This window comes from Artibeus jamaicensis, unplaced genomic scaffold (genome assembly GCF_021234435.1).
Source record: "Artibeus jamaicensis isolate MK-2021 breed Jamaican fruit bat unplaced genomic scaffold, CSHL_Jam_final contig_76, whole genome shotgun sequence".
In the NCBI taxonomy this organism is placed as follows: domain Eukaryota; kingdom Metazoa; phylum Chordata; class Mammalia; order Chiroptera; family Phyllostomidae; genus Artibeus; species Artibeus jamaicensis.
The window spans coordinates 21,667,088-21,690,782 of NW_026521954.1; the positions used below are offsets into that span (position 1 = coordinate 21,667,088).

At 37.0% G+C, this 23,695-nt stretch overlaps 1 protein-coding gene across 2 annotated transcripts in view; it reads left to right on the forward strand.

Annotated features, from left to right (window-relative positions):
* The first annotated feature begins 1,182 nt into the window (after positions 1-1,182).
* Positions 1,183-23,695, forward strand: part of RAB28 (RAB28, member RAS oncogene family) — an 80,254-nt gene continuing 57,741 nt past the window's right edge. For both annotated transcript variants that reach the window (XM_053672426.1, XM_053672427.1), the window contains exons 1-4: positions 1,183-1,449; positions 6,466-6,562; positions 11,621-11,709; positions 22,851-22,980. In XM_053672426.1, the coding sequence (XP_053528401.1) occupies positions 1,375-1,449; positions 6,466-6,562; positions 11,621-11,709; positions 22,851-22,980 (391 nt within the window). In that variant the 5' untranslated portion in view covers positions 1,183-1,374. The remainder of the gene's footprint in view (positions 1,450-6,465; positions 6,563-11,620; positions 11,710-22,850; positions 22,981-23,695) is intronic.

A 23,695-nucleotide genomic window follows, 5' to 3' on the forward strand; every position in this document is an offset into this window, starting at 1 on the left:
TGTGGGGGTAGTAGTACCATATGTCTATTTTCTAGGTAAGGAAACTGTGGCTCAGGGCACACGCTCAGTAAGCACAGGTGTGCAGTTAGGACTCCAGGGCTGTCCCCTGGCTGGCCATCTCTTACACCCTCCTGCTTTCCCATTCAAACTCATATTCCTCAAAGGACACTGCCTCTGAGTCTCCATTGATGAGGTGACCCTCCTCAACTGTAACATGGTATACTTCACCCTGTTTTTTTAGGGTTGCCATGGGGAGTGAAATGATCATTCATGTCAAGTAGTTAACAATGAGACAGACATGGTAGGTCAGAATTATTATTGTGGATTTTATCTCACCTTATTAAAATTTTTAGTTTTGTCTTTTACCTACCCTACTGGGTAGCAGTTCTCAAAATTTGGGGCTCAGGTCCCCTCTACACTCTTAAGAATTACTATAACCCCAAAGAGCTTTGTTTATTTACATTATAGCCGTCACTACTGCCTGGATAGTAATACGAAGAAATGTTTGAAACAGAGTAAGCACAGGCTCCCTTAGCTGCTGCCAGAGTGAGGTCATCTACCTCATGCATCCTCTGGAAAACTCTATACGTGTGAGAGAATGAAGATGAAAGAGGCAAAAGAGGTGTAATATTATGAAAACAGTTTTCACTTTATCAAGCCCCAGGGTTCCTTGGACCATGCTCTGCCAACTCCTGCTCAAGAGTACGTGCTTGATGAATGAAACATCAAATTCTGTCGTTCCAGCTCCAGGGCCCCGCCCCCGCGTGCTGCCCCAGGCCTGGCCCCGAGACAGGCCCCGCCCCGCCGCCTTCCAGAACGAGCCTGGCTTCTATGGCAACCAAAGCGCGCAGCCCTTCCCCGCTATCGCCACGCGGGCCACACCATTTGCAAAGGGATAGTTTTGGGGTATATGGACACAAGAGAATTTGATAGAATGCCTAAACACCCATTAGACGTCCATTTTTCTACTTAGTTTTAGGAATACACTTTTTTTGCACCCCTCCTACTGCTCTGGCGAGGGTAGCGACGTGTCTTGCCCGCTCTCCACGAACGTCTCCCCCACCTCCGGCCCGAGAATGGGGCGGCTCACCAGGGATGCTTGCGGGTCGGCTTGGGTTGGAGCAGACGTGGGCGTGCGCGTCCTACGTAGCGCGAAGGGGGCGGGCCGCGTGCAGAGTGGAGGGAGGGTGGGCAAGATGGCGCCCGGGGAGTGATCGGCCCGGATTTCTCCAGCGGTCGCTGAGGCACCAGGGCGAGGGGTTCTACCCACCGCTGCCGCCCTTCTTACTTTCCCCGCCCCCAGAGCTTCCTCCTTCCCTTCCTCCCTTTACCTTGGCGGGTGGGGGGGGAGGCAGACTTGGTTCCCGGGACACCATGTCGGACTCTGAGGAGGAGAGCCAGGACAGGCAACTGAAAATCGTCGTGCTGGGGGACGGCACCTCCGGGAAGGTCAGTCCTCGAGCAGGCTCGCCGTCCAAGCCTGCAGCAATCCCGGCGCGGCCCCGGCGCCGCCAGCCTCCTCCCCGAGTCCCGGGGCCTCTGGGCCCCAGCCCTCCTGGTCGTAGCCTGGGGCTGGACACGAAACAGGCACTTGGTAAAGGCCGGGGAGAGCTGTCCAGCCCCCACTTAAATTAAAAAGAAAAAAGAAAGAAAAAAGTCACTTCCCAACTCCCTGACTGCATCGCGAATTCCTGCTTGTCCTTCAAGCCCGGGGCCAGCATCGCCTCCCCGGGAAGCCTTCGTTTCACTCCTCTGATGACTGGCAAGGGTTCGCCAAGGCTCTTCCTCTCTTTTTACTGTAGGCTCCTGCCTCCCCCCGTCCCCCCCATTACCCCCCCATTACCGTTTCTAATGCCTCCACTTCTGTGGGAGCTCCCACGAGCTTGGCTGTAGAATCAGATCCCCTGGGTGAGAAGTGACTTGCCGGTCGGGTTACTGGAGGGCAAACTGCTAACCTGCTCCTACTCCCTCTGTAAGGGGGGTGTGGCTCGGGGTCGCCTCAAAGTGTGAAGTGTGCAAATACACAGTCAGTGTGAAAACCCACAAAAAGGACGTGGGTGCACTCAGAAACCGTAGCGGCTGTTTTATGGGCATCCATACCTGCGCATCTCTGTGCGCAGCACAGCACCTGTCAGCACATTCATTCAAAAAAATTCCTGCTGGGCGCCTCGCGCGGGCTGGGTGCTGCGGGTAGGGAGCTGTTAGCTGGACAAGAGTGGATCGTGGCCTGGAAGTCCAGCTTTCGGTGGGGGTCGGTGGAAGGAATGGGAGTGCGTGCGTGCGTGCGTGCGTGGGAATAGCAGGCAGCCAGTCCCCACTCGTCCTAGGCAGCGGTGTTTAACCCAGGGGTCGCGGAGCTCCTGAACTGGAATAAACATTGCTCGCTACTTGCTCTTCGGAGAGCTCGGTCCGTAGGATCTCAGAGGGGCCTGTGACCCATCCCCCCAATAAAGTGAAGGCCCTCTGCCTGGGTGCCTTCACACCTGTCGCTTCTGCCGACGTCGCCAACACTGTTTCTGGGATTACTGCTGAAGTCTGTCTCCTTTCTTCTCCCCCGCCTTTTCCTAGCCAAAGCCTTCAGGTTATTACCACCAGTTAGTTGCCCGGTTTCCGCCTCCCAGTTCCTTGTTACCGGCGTGGTTTGGACCCTGGTTTCCCTGGTGACGAATGCTCTTGGCCTCTTCCAAATCTCTGGGATTTGGCACAGTACCGCTGCCCCTTCTCTTTGGTTCTGAAATTTGAGTTTCGGGGGTCCTTGGGAAACTTGTCATTCATGTGCCATATTGGGGAATTCTGTTAATTTCTTTCTTGTTCTATGTTTTATTGATTTTTATTGCTGAGGAAAAACAATTTACTTAATGTGCTCTGATTACTTGTAAGCATTTTGGGGAAGAGAAGAACTTGGGATCACTTTTCTTGATAAAGTATTAATTGTACTAATTTTTGTGTACTTAAAACAACTTTTTTTTTGTTTTAAACCAGTCCGCATTGTTTCTTCCGCCCTTATTGAATAAAAATTTAAGTTACATTTTGTATTCTTTTTAAATTTAATTATTGTTCAAGTGCAGTTTTCTGTCTTTTACTCCCATCCCAGCCCACCCCGCAGTGCTCCCCACGTCCCTCCCATTTCCACACCCCTTAGTTGTCCTTTATACTAGTTCCTGTAAACCCTTCCCTTTTCCCCCTGAAACTCCCTCCCTCTCCCCTCTGGTCACATTTTGTATTCTTATCATATTTTCTTTTTTGAATGCCTAGTAATTTTTTCTTAATTTTTTACAGTCAAATCATAGCAATTTATTTCCTGTATAAAATTGTAATGACAATCTATAACCCTAATACACTTGTAAAAAGACAAAATTGCCCGTTATCCTACATTCTGTCATAATTCTTTAAACTTTTATTTTTTCCAGTATCTGTTATCATACATGTATTACTCAGTTGAAGTTGGTTCATAATTCTGTATCTAGATTTTTCTTTTAGCTTGTCATACCCATGTTTCTCTTGTTAATTTAGTGTGAATAATTATGATTTTTCACCTCTGTCTAAAATTCAGCATAGGGCAAACCGTATTTTTTTCCCCTTCTGTACTGATGAAGAATTGTCATTCTGCTTCAGAGGATAAGTGATATTCTTTATGGTGTTTTGACCTAGTTTTCATCATTTTGATTCATCTATTTTAAAACCGCAAAGACTTTTTCTTCCAGAAATTTTCAGATACAAGCATCAGAAACCTAAGCTTTTGTTTTTACACAGGAATCAAACTTCTGCCTCCACACCCCATTTAGCTTTCAAATTATTGGCAGCTGCCAACGTTGCCATTCTGATTCTTTACTGCCCTTAACTTTTACTGATTCAGCCTCTCTTTCATTCTCATTTGTATTTTGATGTAACTCCTGGCCAATTTTGGTTGTAATAGTTTGTCTTGCTTGCTCTAAAACTCAGAGCATTTTGATGCATACTGACAGAAGCAGTAAATTATTGAGATGATCACCAACAGTTTCCCCAAGAGAAATTCAGCTCCTCCCCTTAGTAACACATATTCCCACTTCTTTTCTGTTTTGATTCATACTTTTGATTTTATGACATATTTTAAAAGATTTTTTAAGGCAAAATGTTTTTTATGATGTCTTTTCAGTACTAGTAAGTATAGTATGGTTAGAAATTTTTAACCAAAAGTTTACCCTCTTCCCCAAATACACTGAATTGGATAAAATGTTTCAGATATGGTAGATGGTTGTTCACTTTATAATTGTTTAAGCAGGATATTTATACAATGATGTGTGACAAATCATTGCATATGAAAAATAGCGCAAATACTACATAATTGAAGAGGAAGTACCTCCTCCTGATTTGGTTGATACTGTTTTAATTTTTGTAGTAGTTATAGAAAGGTGTCCAGAGATGAACTAAGAATCCATTCTAATATTTTGTGTCCCCAATGATCTACACTTTTGACAGATGACACTTCATTTTATTTGAAACCCTAGCTTTATGTTTGCCTCAAAAGTATTAGGGTAGAAGTTTCCAAGAAAAGAACCATAGAATTTTTCTGAATATTCATTAATATAAAAATCCTGAACTTTGAGATCTTAGAAGTGACAAAACACCTTAAATGACATTATGCTGATGTTACATATGCCCTGAGTTTCTCTTTGACTTAAAATACTGTTTCAGTCGTCTGTACAGTAAACATTTGGAAATACCTAAAGTAGCGGTGATGATAGTTATTTCACCCTAGAACTCTGAGCCTCTTCACAGATGGTTTTGTGCTCTGAGTTAAACAAATTAAATGGCATAAATAAGGCTGAATGAAAACAATGGTTTAAAAAGGAGTACTATTTACCTTTTTTATTATGATTTCTCAGTTTTTATATTATAAGGAAGCCAAATAAATTTTCATTTTGGTGTAGTGGGTTTATTTCTCATTGTCTACCAGAACATCTTTCCTGTAATGCTGAATAAATATTTGACCAACTGTCTTAGAAATTTATTAAAATACTGAATATTTATTGTAAAAGAATTGAAATTGGGGCAAGTTGCCATTTGTGTGAAAAACAGGAATTTTAAGTCTTTTTTGTTTAAAAGAATTGAAATTTGGTCATTTTCTTTTGCATTGCTGAACTTATTTCAAAATTAATTATGATACACTGTGTAGGGAATTTTATCTTAATTTTAAGTATTTTAGAAGTTGACATCTAATTTTAACTTTTAAAATAAAAGTGCTATTTTTCCTTAAATTGGTAGTCTGTCTTGAGCATAAAAGCTTCATGGGGCTGCCTTTCTCTTCTATTTGGGAAAGTTTATGAGTAGTGAATTTAAAGTGTTTAAGAAGCTTGTAAGTTGACTTATTTCAGTTGTTCCAAGAATGATTAATTATTCTTTTGCTTTAATAAGAAATGGTACTCTAAAAAGAAAGCCTTTGAGTTTTGAATACAGTTTTGAGTTTTTAAAAAATTTTTAATTGTTGTTCAAGTAGTTTTCTGCCTTTTACCCCTGTCCCAGCCCCCCTAACCCTCCCTTCCTCCCTCCCATTTCCACCCCCCCTTGTTATTGTCCATGTGTCCTTTATACTTGTTCCTGCAAACCCTTCCCCTTTTCCCCTGAAATTCCCTCCCCTCTCCCCTCTGGTCACTGTCAGCCTGTTCTCAATTTCAGTGTCTTTGGTTATATTTTTCTTGTTTGTTTTGGTGATTAGGTTCCTGTTAAAGGTGAGATCATATGGTATTTATCTTGTTTTTTTAGTATTTGAGTTGTTTTTTTAATAAAAATGCAAATACTGTATCTATATGTTCTGGTTATAATATTTTTATGACTTTTAAGCTTTATAGTTCATGGGTGGAAAATAATTAATTTTTGCCTGCTTAATATTAATCTTAAAAATACCGACTTTTAAAAAAGCTGCATATTATCAGTCATTCTATAGAATTACTTTCATTTAACAGCTTTAATAAAGAGAAAAAACTGGGTATATAATGATACTTTTCTTGTGGTTTGCAGGGGAGAAAAGAAATGATATAAACAGGCTTTCCCCCTCCTTAATCATTTCTTATTATTGGCTGAGGGCACAAACTACTCAAAATATTTAATCTTAGAAATGAAAGTTAGAGTTCTCTGAAATTTGAACTAAACTGATATATATGGATATAAGATTCAGATCTTTTATCAGGATACTTTTGTGTTAAATGATAAGTTTCAAATTCTAATGTCCAGCAAGGTGAAGGAGCTTGACAGGGGATTTAAAGAGATCTAACTGATTAGTCTGTTGTCCTCCTGCTTGCCTTTGGCAAGTGATGTTTACCTGGTGGAGCATTAAGTCCCTCCTCCCCTGGTAACTGATTAGAGCTGCTTAAAGCTGTTGGATTAATGGGAGTGTGAACATTAAGATTACTTAATAAGATTTAGTAGTGATATTATATTTCTAAGACAAGTCATTAATTTTGATATTATGTGCATTAATTTTTTTAGACCTCCTTAGCTACCTATTTTGCTCAAGAAACTTTTGGGAAACAGTACAAACAAACTGTAGGACTGGATTTCTTTTTGAGAAGGATAACATTGCCAGGTAAGAGACTGAAAGTATAACGAAGAAAATTGTGCATGTTTTGCAATAAGAGACATAGGCAGACATGTGAAATAAATTTTGGGGTTGCTTCTACACAAAAATACATGTAATCAGTAAATTTATCTTAGGGAGGCTAACTTTCATCAGCATGAACCATGAAGACATTGTTCCTGTGTGGGAATGAAGTTTTTATGTGAATACTCTTCCACTCGACTGATTTTGACTACTACAGATTTTTTGAAGGATAAACAATAGTTGCTTGTAAAATTCTGTAACATTATAAAGAAATCAGATGGTATATACTTATCAACAGATACTGTATAAACTAAATGGAAAAGACTAGAAAGGATTATTTTTTAAAATACTATTTTGATTAAGCCTCTGCTTCAGGTTTTTTTGTTTGAAAGTTGGACCAGAAGTATAATGTAGCTATGGAACTTCTGTGCTCTAATATGTGAATGCTGTTTTATGCAAGGCAGCATGAAATTGCTGGCATTTAATAGACCACTAAAATTTAGGGTCCCTAGGCACTCATAAAAATACAGTTTGAGCATTCAAGATGTTTCAGTTCACCATGCAAAGAAACTATTTAGATGCCAGTTGCAGCACATTTTGTGGGAAATACAGGGAAATAATAACAAAAAAAGAGTGGTTTCTGTTTTAAGTTAGTTTCCGAACAATTGGGGCTTTAAAATGCTCTGTCCATTCACTGTGGTGGTTAAATTATATGTTTAAAGAATTTTATTAAAAACAGTTTATCCTTGTAAGGATAAGATTGACCTTGTAAACCAGTACATCCCTCTCCTCTCTGAGGAGATCCATTTGAATAAAAACAGTTGCAAGTGTAGTGTCAGAATCATATGCTGGAAAATGAGTGATAGTGTAAAGAGTTTAATAAAATCCAACACTATTAAAAGATTAGAATCTCTCAGATACCCCATCTCTCAGATAGCTCTACATGAAAATTGTAGAGCAGCTCAGGAAAACTCTTGGTAACTAAAGGTATTCTGCATAGCTTACTAGTAATATACTCTTATGTTTTGTGATGGTCTGTATTTATTTAGCTACCAATGGAAAATAAGGTAGAATATGAGAAAATAATTGTAATTTTCCTTTATGGATTATTTTAAGCAACAGGTTTAAATGAGAAACAAATGCATATTTAGTTTCATTTGTATTTTAATATATTCAAAACTGAAAATTTCATTTTTATTAATCTCACTCTTATGATAGGTTACTGGCAAATTCATATTTGCAGCAGTCACCAGAATACATGCACAAATCACATAATATACATGCTAAAACTTTTTTTACAGTGGTGTTTTCAGAAATGCCAGTAGTACACAGAAAACTTCATTAAGTATTTAGTTATTGACTTTTTGTTGATGCTAATTAACAAAAGTACCATCTTTCTATATTATTAATATTGTTTAATTTTTTGATTTTTTCATTCAAAGACTTAAATAAAGGAGCAAGCATCTACTCAAATAATAAACACATTCTAAGACTTGTTTTGAACATTTTATATATTTAATATATGTGATGACTTCTGATCTGTTGCACAATACTGCCAGTTTTTTTATTTTGATCACTTTGCAAAAATATTTGGTATTTTTGAAATCCAGACTTATAGTATAATTTTTAGAGTTATAAAGTAATTATGTAAAAACATTAGGAACTATGTATTCAATGAATGTATATTTTAATTTTCCTCATTAAGTTTTATTTTTATGGGCAGAGTTCCAGAAAAAAAGTATTTTTTTTTTGAAAAGGCAGTTGGTTTTATGTTACTTAATGGACTTAGAATTCTGATAGAAATTTCAGTAGGAAAAAGTTGTTTTAATGTATCTTGATTTTATGTAATTAATAGATACATTAAGAAATAAAAGTGAATAAATTACAAAGTACATAGTACATCCTTAATATACTTTAGTCTTAATTTTAATACATTGTAAATGTTAAATGTAAGATGATCAGTATTTGTATCATTTACTTAAATATTGCAGGTAGCACTATTGGAGTTACAGTAAAGCAGCACAGTAGTCAAATCTAATATTCGTTAGTGCTCTAGTAACGCTTATGTCCATTCAGTTGTTAGCAGTGTAATACCTCCTGTCTATCTAGTCACATTCTCTCCACACACATTTTCAAGGTCATTACTTTGCAAATACTCATCCATTTTAGTATATTTCATGATCTGGTATGCTGTATAGTCTGGATGCAACCACTGTGCAGATTTTACTGCTTAAAATAGTGTATCTGTTAGTCAGAGATTCTGCTGATAGAGCTTCTTAAGAGCCTTAGTCAAAATACTTTCAGGAAGCTTGTGGGTTCAGTCCAGTAAACAGCGTTCTGCTGTGAGAAGGATTTCTAAGTCTTCAGTACAAGAAGTGGGCAGACTTGTGTTTTTAGTTCCATCTTGACTATGCAGCACTTTAAGTAAGGTTAACCAAGGCACCAAGTGTACTTTTACAAGGTCACTGTTGAATCCTCTTTGTGGCTTTGATTCATACCAAAAGCAACTTACCTGTATTTTGCCACCTCATTTATTTTATTTGATATTTTTCTCTAGTTACGTGTCATTTCTCACAGAGAAGCAGGGATTTTGTAGCATTTTGCATTTGGGATTAGATTACTGAAAATTATAACTTTTTTTAGTTAGAAAATTAGATTCTTGATTTTGAAAAATTTTGCAATATTGGTTATTTAAATACTTTTATATAACTTTACAAGATATGCCATTTTAAAAATATGCTGGGAAACTTCATGTTTATGCCTGTGGAAACTAAAATGAATGTTGATTTGAATTCCATCTTTATGTAATTTTATTTATTTTCATTTTTATCTGTTAATAAGACTCAAATTCAAATATGGAAATTAAAAATATATTTCTTGATATATGAAATACCTATAAAGTTCATATTTGTTGGGGTTATAATGATATTAAAGTGTTTTTTTTGGCTAGCATTGTATATTAATAGGTTGTCAGTAATGCATAGCTGTTTTTATTTCTGAGGCACTAGAATATGTATATTAAGTAAACAAGCCAACCACAAGAAATCGTGTTTATTTGGAAAGGTATGGATTTAAAAATACCCTCAACACGTAAATACAAACCTCTTAGATGGAAACAATTGAATAAATGATTTAGAGTCTTCAGCTGATTGTTGTCAGAATTTGAAAATGTAGTGAAAATCATGTTCCTAACGTTGTGGTTGAAGTAGTCACAACACTTAATTCAGTTGGGATCTGAGTATCAGAACTTAAAGGAAAAAGTTTCACATTTCTTGACGGGAAGTTAAGTGATAGAGTTTATTGTCCTTGAAAAAAAATGGGAGTAGGTGCCTTTTATTAAGTTGCCTAAAATCTTACTCTAAAGAAGTTGATATTGTCGAACACTGTTTTTGAAGTAAACAAATGATTATAAAGAGTTTTGCAAATAAAATGAATAGAGTACGCCTGTTTATCTCAGGGCTTCTGAAAGTATTTTATGTAATTCTAGTGATGGCTAGCCCTATCTCACCTGCTTAATTTGAGAAGCGTTAGAGGGGGATAATTTCAGCTTTGAATATTGAAAAATGTAGATTTTTAGGGAATTAGGTTTATGCAAGTTGTTGGACAAGTCTTAGTCTGTGACATTTTGGTTTTCGTGTTCGTAGAGCTGTAAGAACATGTCCGTCATGCCTGTGTGAGTGTTGAAAGTACGTGTGTTGGGGTGAGGATGGGTGGTAAACTTCAGAGCCCTCGTTAATGCTGATGCAGCAGACCTCCATCCCTATCAGTGATGGGAAGGTTGTGATGCGGACCCATCAGCACTTAGAGTTAAGGGTGAAACTTGGCTGCTTATCCCAGTGTTAGTTGCAAAGTGGAGTGGTGTGACTAACAGTCTCTGATTTACGTTGGTATAAAAATTCATAACTGTATAGTCCTTTTTTTGGTTTTTGAAGTGAGATCATTTTTTAAGTTTCTAAGTTTTAATTTTGAATTTTCCTAATTTGCAAGTCATGCAGAAAGATACAGTTTTTGTTGGGGGAGCTCATTTTGAAGGTGCTGAGACTTTGACTCCCTGTGGAGAAAACTACATAATTTTATTAGGAGGAATAATTTGAAATGTTGAACTAAAAAGCTGAACTAGAAAAATCACACTATATTGAGTGTGATCTTTTTTTAGTCATTAATTGTTTTAAATAGAGTAGCTTATCTCATAAATTTTTTGTATCAATTAAATATTTTACAAAATGAACAAAACAGTTTTAAAGATTTCTTTGTACTTTAGAATGCTTTTATAATGCTTACATATGGAAAAGGATTTGACAATGCTTTTTTTGAAATCGTGGAAGCACATATTATAATTTGTTTCATTGGAAATGCTTTGAACAGGTATAAGTACGTCAGAATAGTTAGTGATACAGGGAGGATGTATCCTACCTCACTTCTGAAGAGGGGATTAAAAGTGTTTATATTTCATAAGTTAAATAAGAAAATATGTAGTTTTTTATTATGTATACTACTACATGTAATAGCTGATATTCAAATTTTAAAAATCCATTCATTTAAGTTGAAACTATAGGGCCATTTTTGTCGTCTATTATCATTCCGAGGATTTTAGAATCTTGAGAGTATTTAATTTAACGTCAAAATCCATTATGTGTAACAAGGTAGGTTAGTATATAAAGTTCAATTTTTATTTTTAAGGTATATTTCTTACTCTAGGTACAAGTACTTTATTGTTCTAGTTTCTGGTTAAGATTTTTTTAAGGTTTAAGGAATTTATGAATTAAAGCTTTATTTTCTTTTGTTTTGAAGGTGATTATAAATGTGGTTCTATGGAAATGGGATAAAAGTATAAACCTAAATTTCCGCTATGATTTCTTCTGATAACATTACTTCGTAGTTCCAGATATCTGACTATTTGAAACTGCAGACTAAACGGCAAATTACTGTCGGTTCAGAGGTTCTTGTCGTGATTTAGTGTTCTGTGAAACTGTATTTAGTTGTTATATTGTTACTTAACTTTTTTTGTAATCTTAATTTTACATATACTTTTTTATGTTCTAGGAAACTTGAATGTTACTCTTCAAGTTTGGGATATAGGAGGGCAGACAATAGGAGGCAAAATGTTGGATAACTATATCTATGGAGCACAGGTATGCCATTATTCTGAGATTATTCTGATACAGGAAATACTTCCATCACAAACACACGCAGCTGGGTCCACACACATGGTCTGACATGGTTTCTAATAAGTACAGAGACCATTTGTATTTGTGCTAATCCTTTGGTTTCATCTTCCCCAGATTATGTTTGGGATGAGTTGGGTCAAGGAACCCGTGTGACTAATGTTCATATACTACTTGTGGTACAAGGTGGTATTGTCAGCAGTTGAGAAAATGGAGTGATAGGCGATATTTTCATATTAGCTGACTTCGTCATAATGACTACTTTCAAAATATGTGAGCTGAACGAATGAACAATATAGAAAGGGAAAATTTAATTTCATTTTAAGTCGTGAGGACAAAAGGCATATTTATATGTTTATATTTTTTGCTAAGAACTAGTCTACTAAATATTTATAGTTATCAAGATTTAATAGAAATATCAGTATATCATATCAGAAAACTATTCCTAATTGTATGTGTGAAGCACATACAATATTTTAATATGATAATGATGTCTTTTCACAGGGAGATGGATATATTAAGGAGATGTATATATTATATAACAAAGTATTTGGCAAAATGAGCTTATATAGACATAACTTATGTTTTTAAATTATTTTACAGATAGGCAGTGAGTGTGGTAATAGTGTACTTTAAAACGTTAATTATGGACATGCTATTAGTTTATGCCTTTTATCTCATTTTTAATTAGTATGCCTTTTTCACATCAACATGAGGCATTGGGGGAGTTTGAGGTTTTCAGTGGGAGAATCATAATTTGGTTATGTGGAACTGTGTTGCTCATAAGAAGTGAATGTAGAAGACGAAGACAGATAATGTTAAGCACTTTTCTTTATGAAGTGTGATGATTGTTAAATACTATTGCTTTAATTTTTTTTAATTTTATTTAGTTATTTTTCAAGTACAGTTTTTTGTCTGTTTTTCCCATCCCAGCCTCCCCCGCCCCTGCTTTAATTTTTGATGGAAAGTAGAATCTGAATTATTTTATAACAGATATAAGGCTTCATATGCTGCAGAATCATCTATAATGGTCCAAGAGTTTTGTTTTTTATATTATTGATACATAGATTGGGCTCTTGGAACTCTTTCTTCTTTGCCTTTTCTACTACATTGTTCTTTGTCTCCTAAAAAGTCTGTCTGCTCATTTGACATTTCTACTTGTGACCATATGACTTGATATTTTATACGTGTTCATTTTTCTTTTAAAACGTACATCTTACATTTTAGTTTCTGGCTTTATTATTGTTGTTTAACTTTTTGTTTTAAACTGATTATGATTAAAGTGGATATTAAGGTAAAGAAAAATTGCCAGATAAAAACTGGGAATCAACAGTCCTTGTTTCACTCACATACTTGGTAAAATGGGATTTGAAAATAACAATCTGTCTCTTCTTTGCTCCATTAAAATATATTTTCAAGGATAAAAATTAGATTTTTAAAAAAATGAAAATTAGTCAACCTTCCTATGATATCTGATTCTGAGTGTCAAGTAGAATATTTTTTTATGGTTTATAGATGTAGCTAGAATTAGTGGAGAACAGGACGATGTTATACATCTTGGGGTAAATAATATAAAATTCATTTAATAAATCCCCTTAAAATTTAGGGAAATATAACATTCACACATTGGGTTCTTTCAATTTTACCATATGTCAAATCATTTAAAAAATTTATTATTTGATATATTGAGATTATTTAGTTTGTTAATATTGTAAAATTGTGGTGTCACAAAAAAATTAATATTGATATGAAATACACATAATACAAAATAAGCATTTAAAAGTACGTATAACCAGTGGTATTTAGTACACGCACAGTGTTGTATGACCGTTCCCTCAAATCATTTTGTACATGCATGTTTTATGCTACTACATATCTACTCGTAATCAGTAGGCATTAGTGGTCAAATTTGTAGAAATTTCAGAAATTTCCATCTTTTCTGAGAGTACTTGAGTATAGTAAAATTTCTCTGTTTACTTCTAATGTACCTCATATTTTGGGAGGAAGCGAATGTTATGTTCTGTTTTAGAACTTGTCAACATAAGATTTCTTTCTTAAAGGTACATGTCTCTTTTCTCTTTGTGGTGCCTTATGTTATTTATATTTTACAGTTGTGAATGTTATAAGCATATAACATGTTTTATTAAACAACAATATACTGAGAAGTTCATGAACATTTTCATGAAATTGTCTCTGGAAACTTTTAAATCTGATGTGATAAAATGACTTGTCAGAAATTAATGAAAATATAATAAATTTTCTCTGCTTTCCAGAGATACTAAATTAAATTCTATGTAAAATACATAAAGTACATTTACCAGTAGTTTCTTTTGTTAAAATATGTGTAAATTTTTTTAAGGCCAGAGAAGCTCTAACTGTAATTTACTACCATAAATTGGGGGAAATGTTACTTTTAAGAACAATGCTTTCACAAACATTCTAATACATTTTAATATATGTAATAACTTTATATCATCATATAATTATTCTTTAAGTGGGTAAATACTGTTTCTAGAGTTGTTGAAGGTGCTGTATGTAGCCTGTCTCACGCATTCCTTGGATTTTAGTGCATGTGCCGCAGAACAGCACTCTTAAATAAATAACATTTTGATAAGCTGTTTTCAGGGTATCAGTTTAATTATATTATTAGGATTTCTTTTAGTTTTTTTAGCTTATATGTTGGGTATAGCAAGAATAACCTTAAAGCCATCTGGGCTATTAAGCTAGTCAATCTTTTTTAAAAAAATCTTTTCTTAACATCCACGAAGAGGCTTATTTGCAGTCTGGGAATTAACTTAACTGATTATTTTACCCTTTTTACTGCCCCCCCCCAGTAGCATTAAGCTTTAGTAATAATCTGTTGATTAGTATGGGTTGAAACAAACTTGAATTGATACCTAAGAAAGAATTAATGAGATATTTTTGATAAGAACTAGTTCTAAGAATTGAACTATATCCCAGTTGAATTCCCAGATTTTGAGTTACCTTAAAATTTTGTAGGAGTCTTCAGAAAGATGTTATAGGCTATTTTTCATAGTGGTTATGAGCAAACACACAGTGTGTAGTGTTTAGTGCCCTGTAACCTGTGGCTAACAGAGGCTAATAACAAACCTCAGAGAAGGACTGCATGTTTCATTTTTGTAGCTCTTTCCATCCTGGAATCTAAGTGGTTTGCAAACACTGCCCTACTCAGCATAAACTCAATGAAGTATAGTCATTTGTGAGGTAGAACATAACTACTGTTGTGTGCCAGTGCCCCGCACACATGAGACAGCCTGTTAACCACCAACAAAAGGATTTGGTGTCCCTGTGACAACTGGGCTGAGATCACATTTGAAAGCTGGACTCTCTGAGACCCTCTGCTGTCTTTTCCTATGAATTTCTTAGTTGGATATTTGCCAACTTACAACTAATTACATTTACAGATCTCTCTTGCTTTACTATTTCTTATAGATTGTACTTAGCAAAGTATGTGATGTTATGACGATTGTATAATCTATATGATTTACTTCTTTTTTTTTTTAAATTTTATTTATTTATCTTTAGAGGGGAAGGGAAGGCGAGAGGGAGAGAAACATCAATGTATGGTTGCCTTTCATGCGTCCCCTGCTGGGAACTGGCCTGCAGGGAACCTGCCTGCAACCCTGGCATGTGCCCTGACTGGGAATCGAACCGCGATTGTCTGGTTTGCAGGCCCGCGCTCAATCCACTGAGCTACACCAGCCAGGGCTTGATTTACTTCTTTATATAATTAAAAACTAGATTACTTATCATACAAATTGGGAGAAAAATGACCTGCATTTTGAGAATAGAGAACTTTCATTTGGGGGAAGGTTAACTTGTGTGTGTACTTTGCCTTATTAAATTTTAGAGGTAAATCTGTGACATACCCTCCAAGACTGTTGTGTTGCAAACAGTATTTATTTCCTCAAGACTACCAGTTATTCCTTTGAAAACCTAACCCTAAACCTTCCCTGCTTCCCCCCATTACCCCCTCCCCCCACACCTCCCCTCAGGTTACTGTCAGATTGTTCTTAATTTCAATGTCTCTGGTTATATTTTGCTTGCTTGTTTGTTTTGTTGATTAGGTTCCACTTATAGGTGAGATCATATGGTATTTGTCCCTCACTGCCTGGCTTATTTCACTTAGCATAATGCTCTCCAGTTTCACCCCATGAAGGGTAGGAGCTCCTTCTTTGTTTCTGCTGCGTAGTATTCCATTGTAGAAATGTGTCACAGTTTTTTGATCCACTCATTTACTGGTGGGCACGTAGGTTGCTTCCAGCACTTGGCTATTGTAAATTGTGCTGTTATGAACATCGGGGTGCATAGGTTCATATGGATTAGTGTTTCAGGATTCTTATGCTATAACCCTGGAGGTAGAATTGCTGGGTCAAAAGGTAGTTCCATTTTTAGTTTTTTCAGGAAACTCCATACTGTTTTCAACAGTGGCTGCACCAGTCTGCATTCCTACCACCAGTGCACTGGGGTTCCCTTTTCTCCACATCCTCACCAACACTAGTTTGTTGCTTTGTTTATGATGGCTATTCTCACCAGTATGAAGTGGTATCTCATTGTGGTTTTTATTTACATCTCTCTGATAGCTAGCGATACTGAACATCTTTTCATATGTCTCTGGGCATCTTTTCATATGTCTCGTCTTTGGAAAAGTGTCTGTTCAAGTCCTTTGCCCATTTTTTAAGGATTTGTTGTCTTCCTGAAGTGGAGTTCAGGTGAGTTCTTTGTATATTTTGGAGATCAGACTGTTGTCTGAGTATCATTGGCAAATATGTTTTCCCATGTAGTTGGTTCTCTTTTCATTTTAATGCTTTTTTTTTAGCCATGCAGAAGCTTTTTAATTTGATGAGGTCCCGTTTATTTATTCTTCCCTTTATGTCCCTTGCTTTGGGGGACATATTGGTAAAAATTGGACCTATGGTATTTTAAACTATGTTGTTTTAATAGCCAAATATTTTGAGTTTTTTGCAACTATCTTTCTATTACTGATTTTTAGTTTAATTTCATTGTAGTATACTAACATGCTTTGTTTTATTTCTATTCTTATAAATTTGTTAAGGTATGTTTTATAACCCAGAATGTAGTCCACCTAGGTGAATATCTCATATGAACTTGAGAAGAGTATAAATTCTAATGCTGTTGGACAGACTGTTCTATAAATGTCAATTAAATGAAGCTGATTGTTACTATAATTTGGTTTAGCTTATTGATACTCTACTTGATGTATCGATTAATGAAATAGGAGTGTTAAAGTTTCCAATTATATTACTGGATCTGTCGACTTGGAATTCTTTATATTTCTGTCAGTTTGGGTGTCATGTATTTTGATACTCTGTTGTTAGTTGTATGTACATGAAGGATTGTTACGTCTTCTTGGAGAATTGACCCCTTTATCATTATGCTAATTTTTATGCTCTAAACAGTTTTCCTTATTCTGAAGTCTATTCTGTCTGGAATTAGTAGAGCGGCTCTAGCTTTCTTTTTACTAGTGTCTGTATCTCCTTAGTTTTAAATTGTGTCTTTATATTTAAAGTGAGTTTCTTGTGGGCAACATATAGCTGAGTCTTGGTTTTCATATACTCTGATAGTCTCTGTTTTTTAATTGGTATATTTAGATCATTCACATTTAAAGTTATTACTGATATAGTTAATTTAATATCTATCATGTTGGATTTGTACTACTTCTTGTTCTTTGTTGGTCTCTTTTGGGTTTACTTTTATCTTTTTACTTTTATTTCCTCTCTTAGCCCATCAATTACACTTAAAAATATTTTTCTTTTTCTTTTTTTAGCAGTTTGTCTAGAGTTTGCAATATGTAGTTTTGTAAAAGATTTTATTTATTTAATTTTAGAGATAGGGGACAGGAGGGAGAAAGAGAAGGAGAGAAACATTAGTTGGCTGCCTCTTACACATCTCATTGTCATGTCCAAGGGTCATTCATGTAAATTCTTTGGCTTTTCCATTTTCTATATTGTACTTCACATCCCCATGGCTATTCTGTAACTACCTGTTTGTACTTCTTAATCCCTTTACTTTTTTCACCCATTCCCCCACAGCCCCCTCCCATTTGGCAATCATCAAAATGCTCTCCGTATCCATGAGTCTGTCTCTGTTCTTGTTTGCTTAGCTTTGTTTTTAGATTCAATTGTTTTTTTTTTAGATTTTTATTTATTTATCTTTAGAGGGGAAGGAGGAGGGGAGAGAAACATCAATGTATGGTTGCCTTTAGTGCATCCCCTGCTGGGAATTTGCCTGCAGGGAACTGGCTTGCAACCCAGGCATGTGCCCTGACTGGGAATTGAACTGCGATCCTCTGGTTCGCAGGCCCGTGCTCAATCCACTGAGCTACACCAGCCAGGGCTTCAATTGTTGATAGATATATATTTATTGACATTTTATTGTTCATAGTTTTGATTTGTTTCTTCTTGAATAAGTCTCTTTAACATTTCATATAGTAATGGTTTGGTGATGGTGAACTCCTTCAGTTTTTTCTTATCCAGCAAACTCTTTATCTTCCCTTCAATTCTAAATGATAGCTTTGCTGGATAGATCAATCTTGGCTGTAGGTCCCTGCTTTTCATGACTTTGAATATTTTTTGCCAGTCCCTTCAAACCTGCAAAGTTTCTTTGAGAAATCCCTGACAGTCTTATGGGAACTCCCCTGTAGGTAACTAACTGCTTTTCTTTTGCTGCTTTTAAGATTCTCTCTTTGTCTTTAACCTTTGGCATTTTAATTATGATGTGTCTTAGAGGGCCTCTTTGCATCATTTGTTTGGGACTCTCTGTGCTTCCTCAACTTGCATGTCTCTCTATTTCCTTCACCAAATTAGGTAAATTTTCTGTCATTTTTTTTCCAAATAGATTTCCAATTTCTTGCTTTTTCTCTTCTCCTTTTGATACCCCTATGATGTGAATGTTGAAATCCATGAAGTTGTCCCAGAGGCTGCTTACATTGTCCTCTTTTTTGCATTCTTTTTTCTTAAATTGTTGTTCTGATTGGTTGAGTTTTGCTTCCTTATGTTCCAAGTCATTAATTTGAGTATTGGCTTCATCCACTCTACTGTTGTTTCTCTCTAAATTGTTCTTTATTTCAATTAGTGTATCCTTCATTTCTGACTGAATCTTTTTTATGCTGTCGAGATCCTCACTAAGTTACTTGAGCATCCTTATAACCAGTGCTGTGAACTCTGCATTTGATAGATTGCTCATGTTTATTCAGTTTAGTTCTTTTTCTAGAGTTTTGATCTGTTCTTTATTTTGGGCCATGTTTCTTTGTCTCCTCATTTGGCTGCCTCCCTGTGTATGCTTCTATGTATTAGGTAGAGCTGCTTTAACTCTGTGTCTTGGTAGTGTGGCCTGTAGGGTCCAGTGGCACAGCCTCTTCTATCAGTAAAGCTGGGTATTTGAGGTGTGTCCTTCGTGCAGGCTGAGTACACCCTCATCTTGTAGATGAACATTGATTGTTGTTGGCAGATCAGCAGGAGGGATTTTCCAGGCCGGTTAGCTGTAAAGACTGGCTATGACTACTGATCACCAACCTCCACCCTTCGTAGAGGATCAGCTTTGCAGGGCCAGGGTGGTGGTGCTCCATCTTGGTCTGTAGCTGTCTACTGGATGCACAGGCTCTTGGATTTTCCGGGTGGTGCAGGCCAAGGTCAGCCTCCACCTGCATTTTGCCTGGGGCCACCCTACCTGACCTATTAAGCAATTTGAGATGGCTACCACTTGTACTGGGCTTGGAGATTTTCAGGCTAAGCAGATCCGAATCTAAGTTGGCTGTTGCTAGTGCTGGGCCAGGGGCCACTTAGCAAGAAATACAGAGATTGGGGGCTCACCGAGGCCAGCTATTGCTTGTTTGAGAGGATTTAGGAAGTTGTGAAGCATGAGTCAAGACCAGGTATTCACATGGAAAAGCCACTGTTAACAGCTTGGGTGGGCCCATAATTTGGTGGGATGGAGCCTCAGGGGATCTCCAAGGTAGGACAAATAATGTGAGCCAGGTTGAAGGAGTCTCAGATGTGACACCCATCTGCTGGCTCTGTGGATCTGCAGGCGGAGGGTTCAGAAAAAGGACAATGACCTCTGCACGCCCTTCTGTCTGGGAGAAAGCTGCTCTTGCCTTGATGCTAGATACTCCAGTTTCTTCCTGTATGCCACCGGTGACCTTTAACCTTCAACCCCCCTGCTGGAGCCCAGAGGGAAAGTATCTGAGTAAGTCTGTGTATGGGTTCTTTAAGAGGAACTGCTTGGGACTCCAGAAGTTTCTTCCAGTGAGTCAATTCCTGCTGGTTTTTGCAGCTAGGAGTTATGGGGACTTCTCTTTCTGACACTGGAATCCTGGGCTGGGGGGCCTGGTGTGGTGTTGGGACTCCTGGGTCCTGAGATACTCTTCCCAAATTTTTATCCTCCATATACAGATGTGTGACCAGCATATTCCGTGTCTCCACCCCTTCTACCAGTCTGGATGGATGTGGTTTCTTTAATTTCATAGTTGTCAGACTTCTGTTCAACTTGATTTCTGATGGTTGAGTGATGGTTGTTCTGTTCTTTATTTGTAACTTAGATGTGATTGTGCATGGAGGTAAGCCATGTTTACCTATGCCACCATCTTGACTGGAAGTTCAAATAATTCTGTGTTGGGAATTGTTTCATTGCATTTGGGAAGATAGAAATAGATGTCTAAGAGGCATCAGTGTGTGGTTGCCTCTCACATGCCCCCAACTGGGGATCTAGCCCAGACCTAGGTGTGTGCCCTAACCGGGAACTGAACTGGAGACCCTTTGGGTCACAATCTGGAGGCCGGTGCTCAATCCACTGAGCCACACCAGCCAGGGCCAGTGATCTAATTTAGAGGCAAACAATCCAAGACTCAGAGAAACTAAGTGATTGGGGCTGGTGTAGTCAGTAAGAGAGCATGGGACAAAGGAAAAGGGAGACAAAGACACGCAAAGATTCTGGAGTCAGCTGCCTGGGTGTGAAGCCAGCTGTTCCATTTTGGGCAAGTTAGTTAACCTCTTTACTTCAGTTTCCTGTTCACAACGCTATGAGGATTGGATAGTTACATAAATGATGATATGCAGAGTAAACAGAGCATGGTATGGGAAGGTCACAACAGTGGTGGCCAGAGCCAGCTTGGGGGCTCTATTGTTAAGGGAAGGAGTTTTTGTGAGTCAGCTGTTGAATACATTTATGATTAAGAATTATATATAAACTCACAAATTATATTAAAATGTGCTCGGAATGCACCTTACTAATTACTTTGCTATGTATTTTTTGTTGTCTATGCTGTGGTGATTATTTTATTTTTTAATTTTTTTAGATTTATTTATTTATTTATTTATTTATTTATTTATTTTAGAGAAGGGGGAAGGGAAGGAGAAAGAGAGAGAAAGAAACATCAACCAACGTGTGGTTTGCCCCTTGCATGTCCCCAGTTGGGGACCTGGCCCACGACCCAGGCATGTACCCTGACTGGGAATCAAACCAGTGACCCCTTGGTTCGCAGTCCGGTGCTCAGTCTACTGAGCTACACCAGCCAGGGCTGATTATTTACTTTTAGTGTATCTGTGTGGTAGAGATGCTATATAATGGTGTCCTAACCAGATCTGTGTTAAATGAAGTGACTTTGATAGCTTGAAATGGCCACAAGGCAGTGTTAACACTACAGAAGTTGTCAAATGCTAAAAGTGTCACTCTTCCTACCCCTCTTGCTGCCATCCCCCGAACCAACTGATTAATATTTACCAGGATATCTCTGTCTATGACTTCTGTGTTGTATATTTGCCTGTTTATGTGTTTGGCTTTGCTTTGGGACTGTGAGTTCTTTGAAGTTTGGAATTTATATCCCTAGTACTCAGCACAGTCTTAAGCATATAGTTTGTGGAGTGAATGAGTGAACTTTATGTTCATTCAGTCTTTCATTAAACTCTGGTTCAATTACTTTAATAGCTGTGTGACCTTGGTTATTTTATCCTCTGTTTATTAGTAAAATAAGGATAATAACACCAGCTTTGCATGCTTGTGAGGATTAGTGAGAAGACCTGGATATCTGTCTGGTACATTATAGGTGCAAAAGCATAGTCAACATTTATGATTATAACCTTAGAGGATACATAAATGCTGTTAGGATCCAGACATATATTGTATGCAGTGCTTTGTATTAAGTGTTTGACCACAAACTGGATGAGAATCAAGAATGTGGCACTGTTATTTTTGTGTGTGTACTTACTTCTCCTTCCCACACAAAATAATGGGATATATTAAAAGCAATATGATATATAAGAGGCAGGAAGCAGTCCCTCTGTTATATTTGGCTTTGTTCATGCTCTTATTACAGTATCATGTCCAGTTTTACATTGCTCATTTTAAAGAGGATGTCAAAAAACTATATGGAGAGTGTCCTGGGAAGAACTAACAACTATGATTAAAGGGATAGAAAATAGGTCCTTTGAGGCAAGTTTAAGGAATAGAGTTTGTTTATTCTGGAAAGGAGACGATAGAGGAGTCTCTTAACTGTCTTCAAGTCCATGAAGGGTTATTGTAAGGAGGATACTCGCACGTTGTTCCCCAAATGCACAGAGGACCGAAAGAGGAAATGGGCTTATTTCATTGAAAGAAAATTGTGTTAAAACACTGAAATGGACTATCAAGGGATGTCATGGAATGTCCATTTTTGAAAATATTTAAAAAGAGCAGCAGCAGATGGTTATTTATTGAAAGGTTTAAATGTTTAACCTCTTGAAAGTAACAGACAGGATTGTAGACCTTACAACTTTTTCTTCCTCTGTGATGTGATTTTCTTAAATTTATTGTAATTTAACAAGCATGTTCCAGATATCTTACTTGGAAACCATTTATAATTTGATAAAGTTATTATTTAGCTTGCATTGCTGGATTTGAGTTTATCTTGAATGAAAACATTCAGTATTATCTGTTTGCTAGTAACTAAATTGAAGTTAGTTTGTATATAAAACAGTCTGCATTTGTGTTTTTATGCTATTCTAGGCATTTCTGAAGCATTACTTACGAGTGTTTAGTACTAATATTTTTTTCAAGTAGTGCATTACAAACCTGTAACTCCTTTATGACAGGGAATCCTCTTGGTCTATGATATTACGAATTATCAGAGCTTCGAGAATTTAGAAGACTGGTATACTGTGGTGAAGAAAGTGAGTGAGGAGTCAGAAACTCAGCCACTGATTGCTTTGGTGGGCAATAAAAGTAAGTTATTAATGCTTATTTATATTTAGTAAAGTTTATTTGCCTATTCTGTTGTTTTTATTTCAAAAAATTGATGTCTGGAAACAAAAATAGATACAGTTTTCGTGTAGTAATCTAATTGTCGGAGGAGAAAAGTCCTGAAGATATGTCTTCTCGTCACAGTTTGGGTGATTGCTCTGTCATAACTGCTCTGCTTCTTTGGCCAGTTCCTGTTCAGGTGAGTTCTGTTCTGACAGAGTCTTTCGGCTTCCTGTGGTTGAAGGAAGCCCTGTGGACTCCTAAGAACCGCAGCGCAGCTGCAGCTTTTATGATCCTGCACTGCAGCTTCAGCTCTGCCCCAGAGATTTTGGGAGACACATTTCATTGGTGACCCCCGTCCTAGGGAAGGACGCAGTGTCTGTGTCTCAGTCTGTGTGCACTGTTTCTTCCTCATAAAGTTCGTTTTCTGCATTTTTAAGGTTCTGAAATATAGAAATTTTTTCTTTTTTTAGAAAGTGTGTCATAATGGGGGAAGTGTAGTGCTTGGTAAAAACGATGGATAAGTAATTTTTGATATCTGTCTTTTGGGCAGCGATACACAGCATATAAAAATTATAAGACTGAATGCAGTATAAGACTGTTACTTGGTTTATCATCTTGCAGTGCAGTTACTTGGAAAAGAAGTACTTAATAAGGATTTTCAAATATAGAAAACATTGTGATATGACCTACTCTT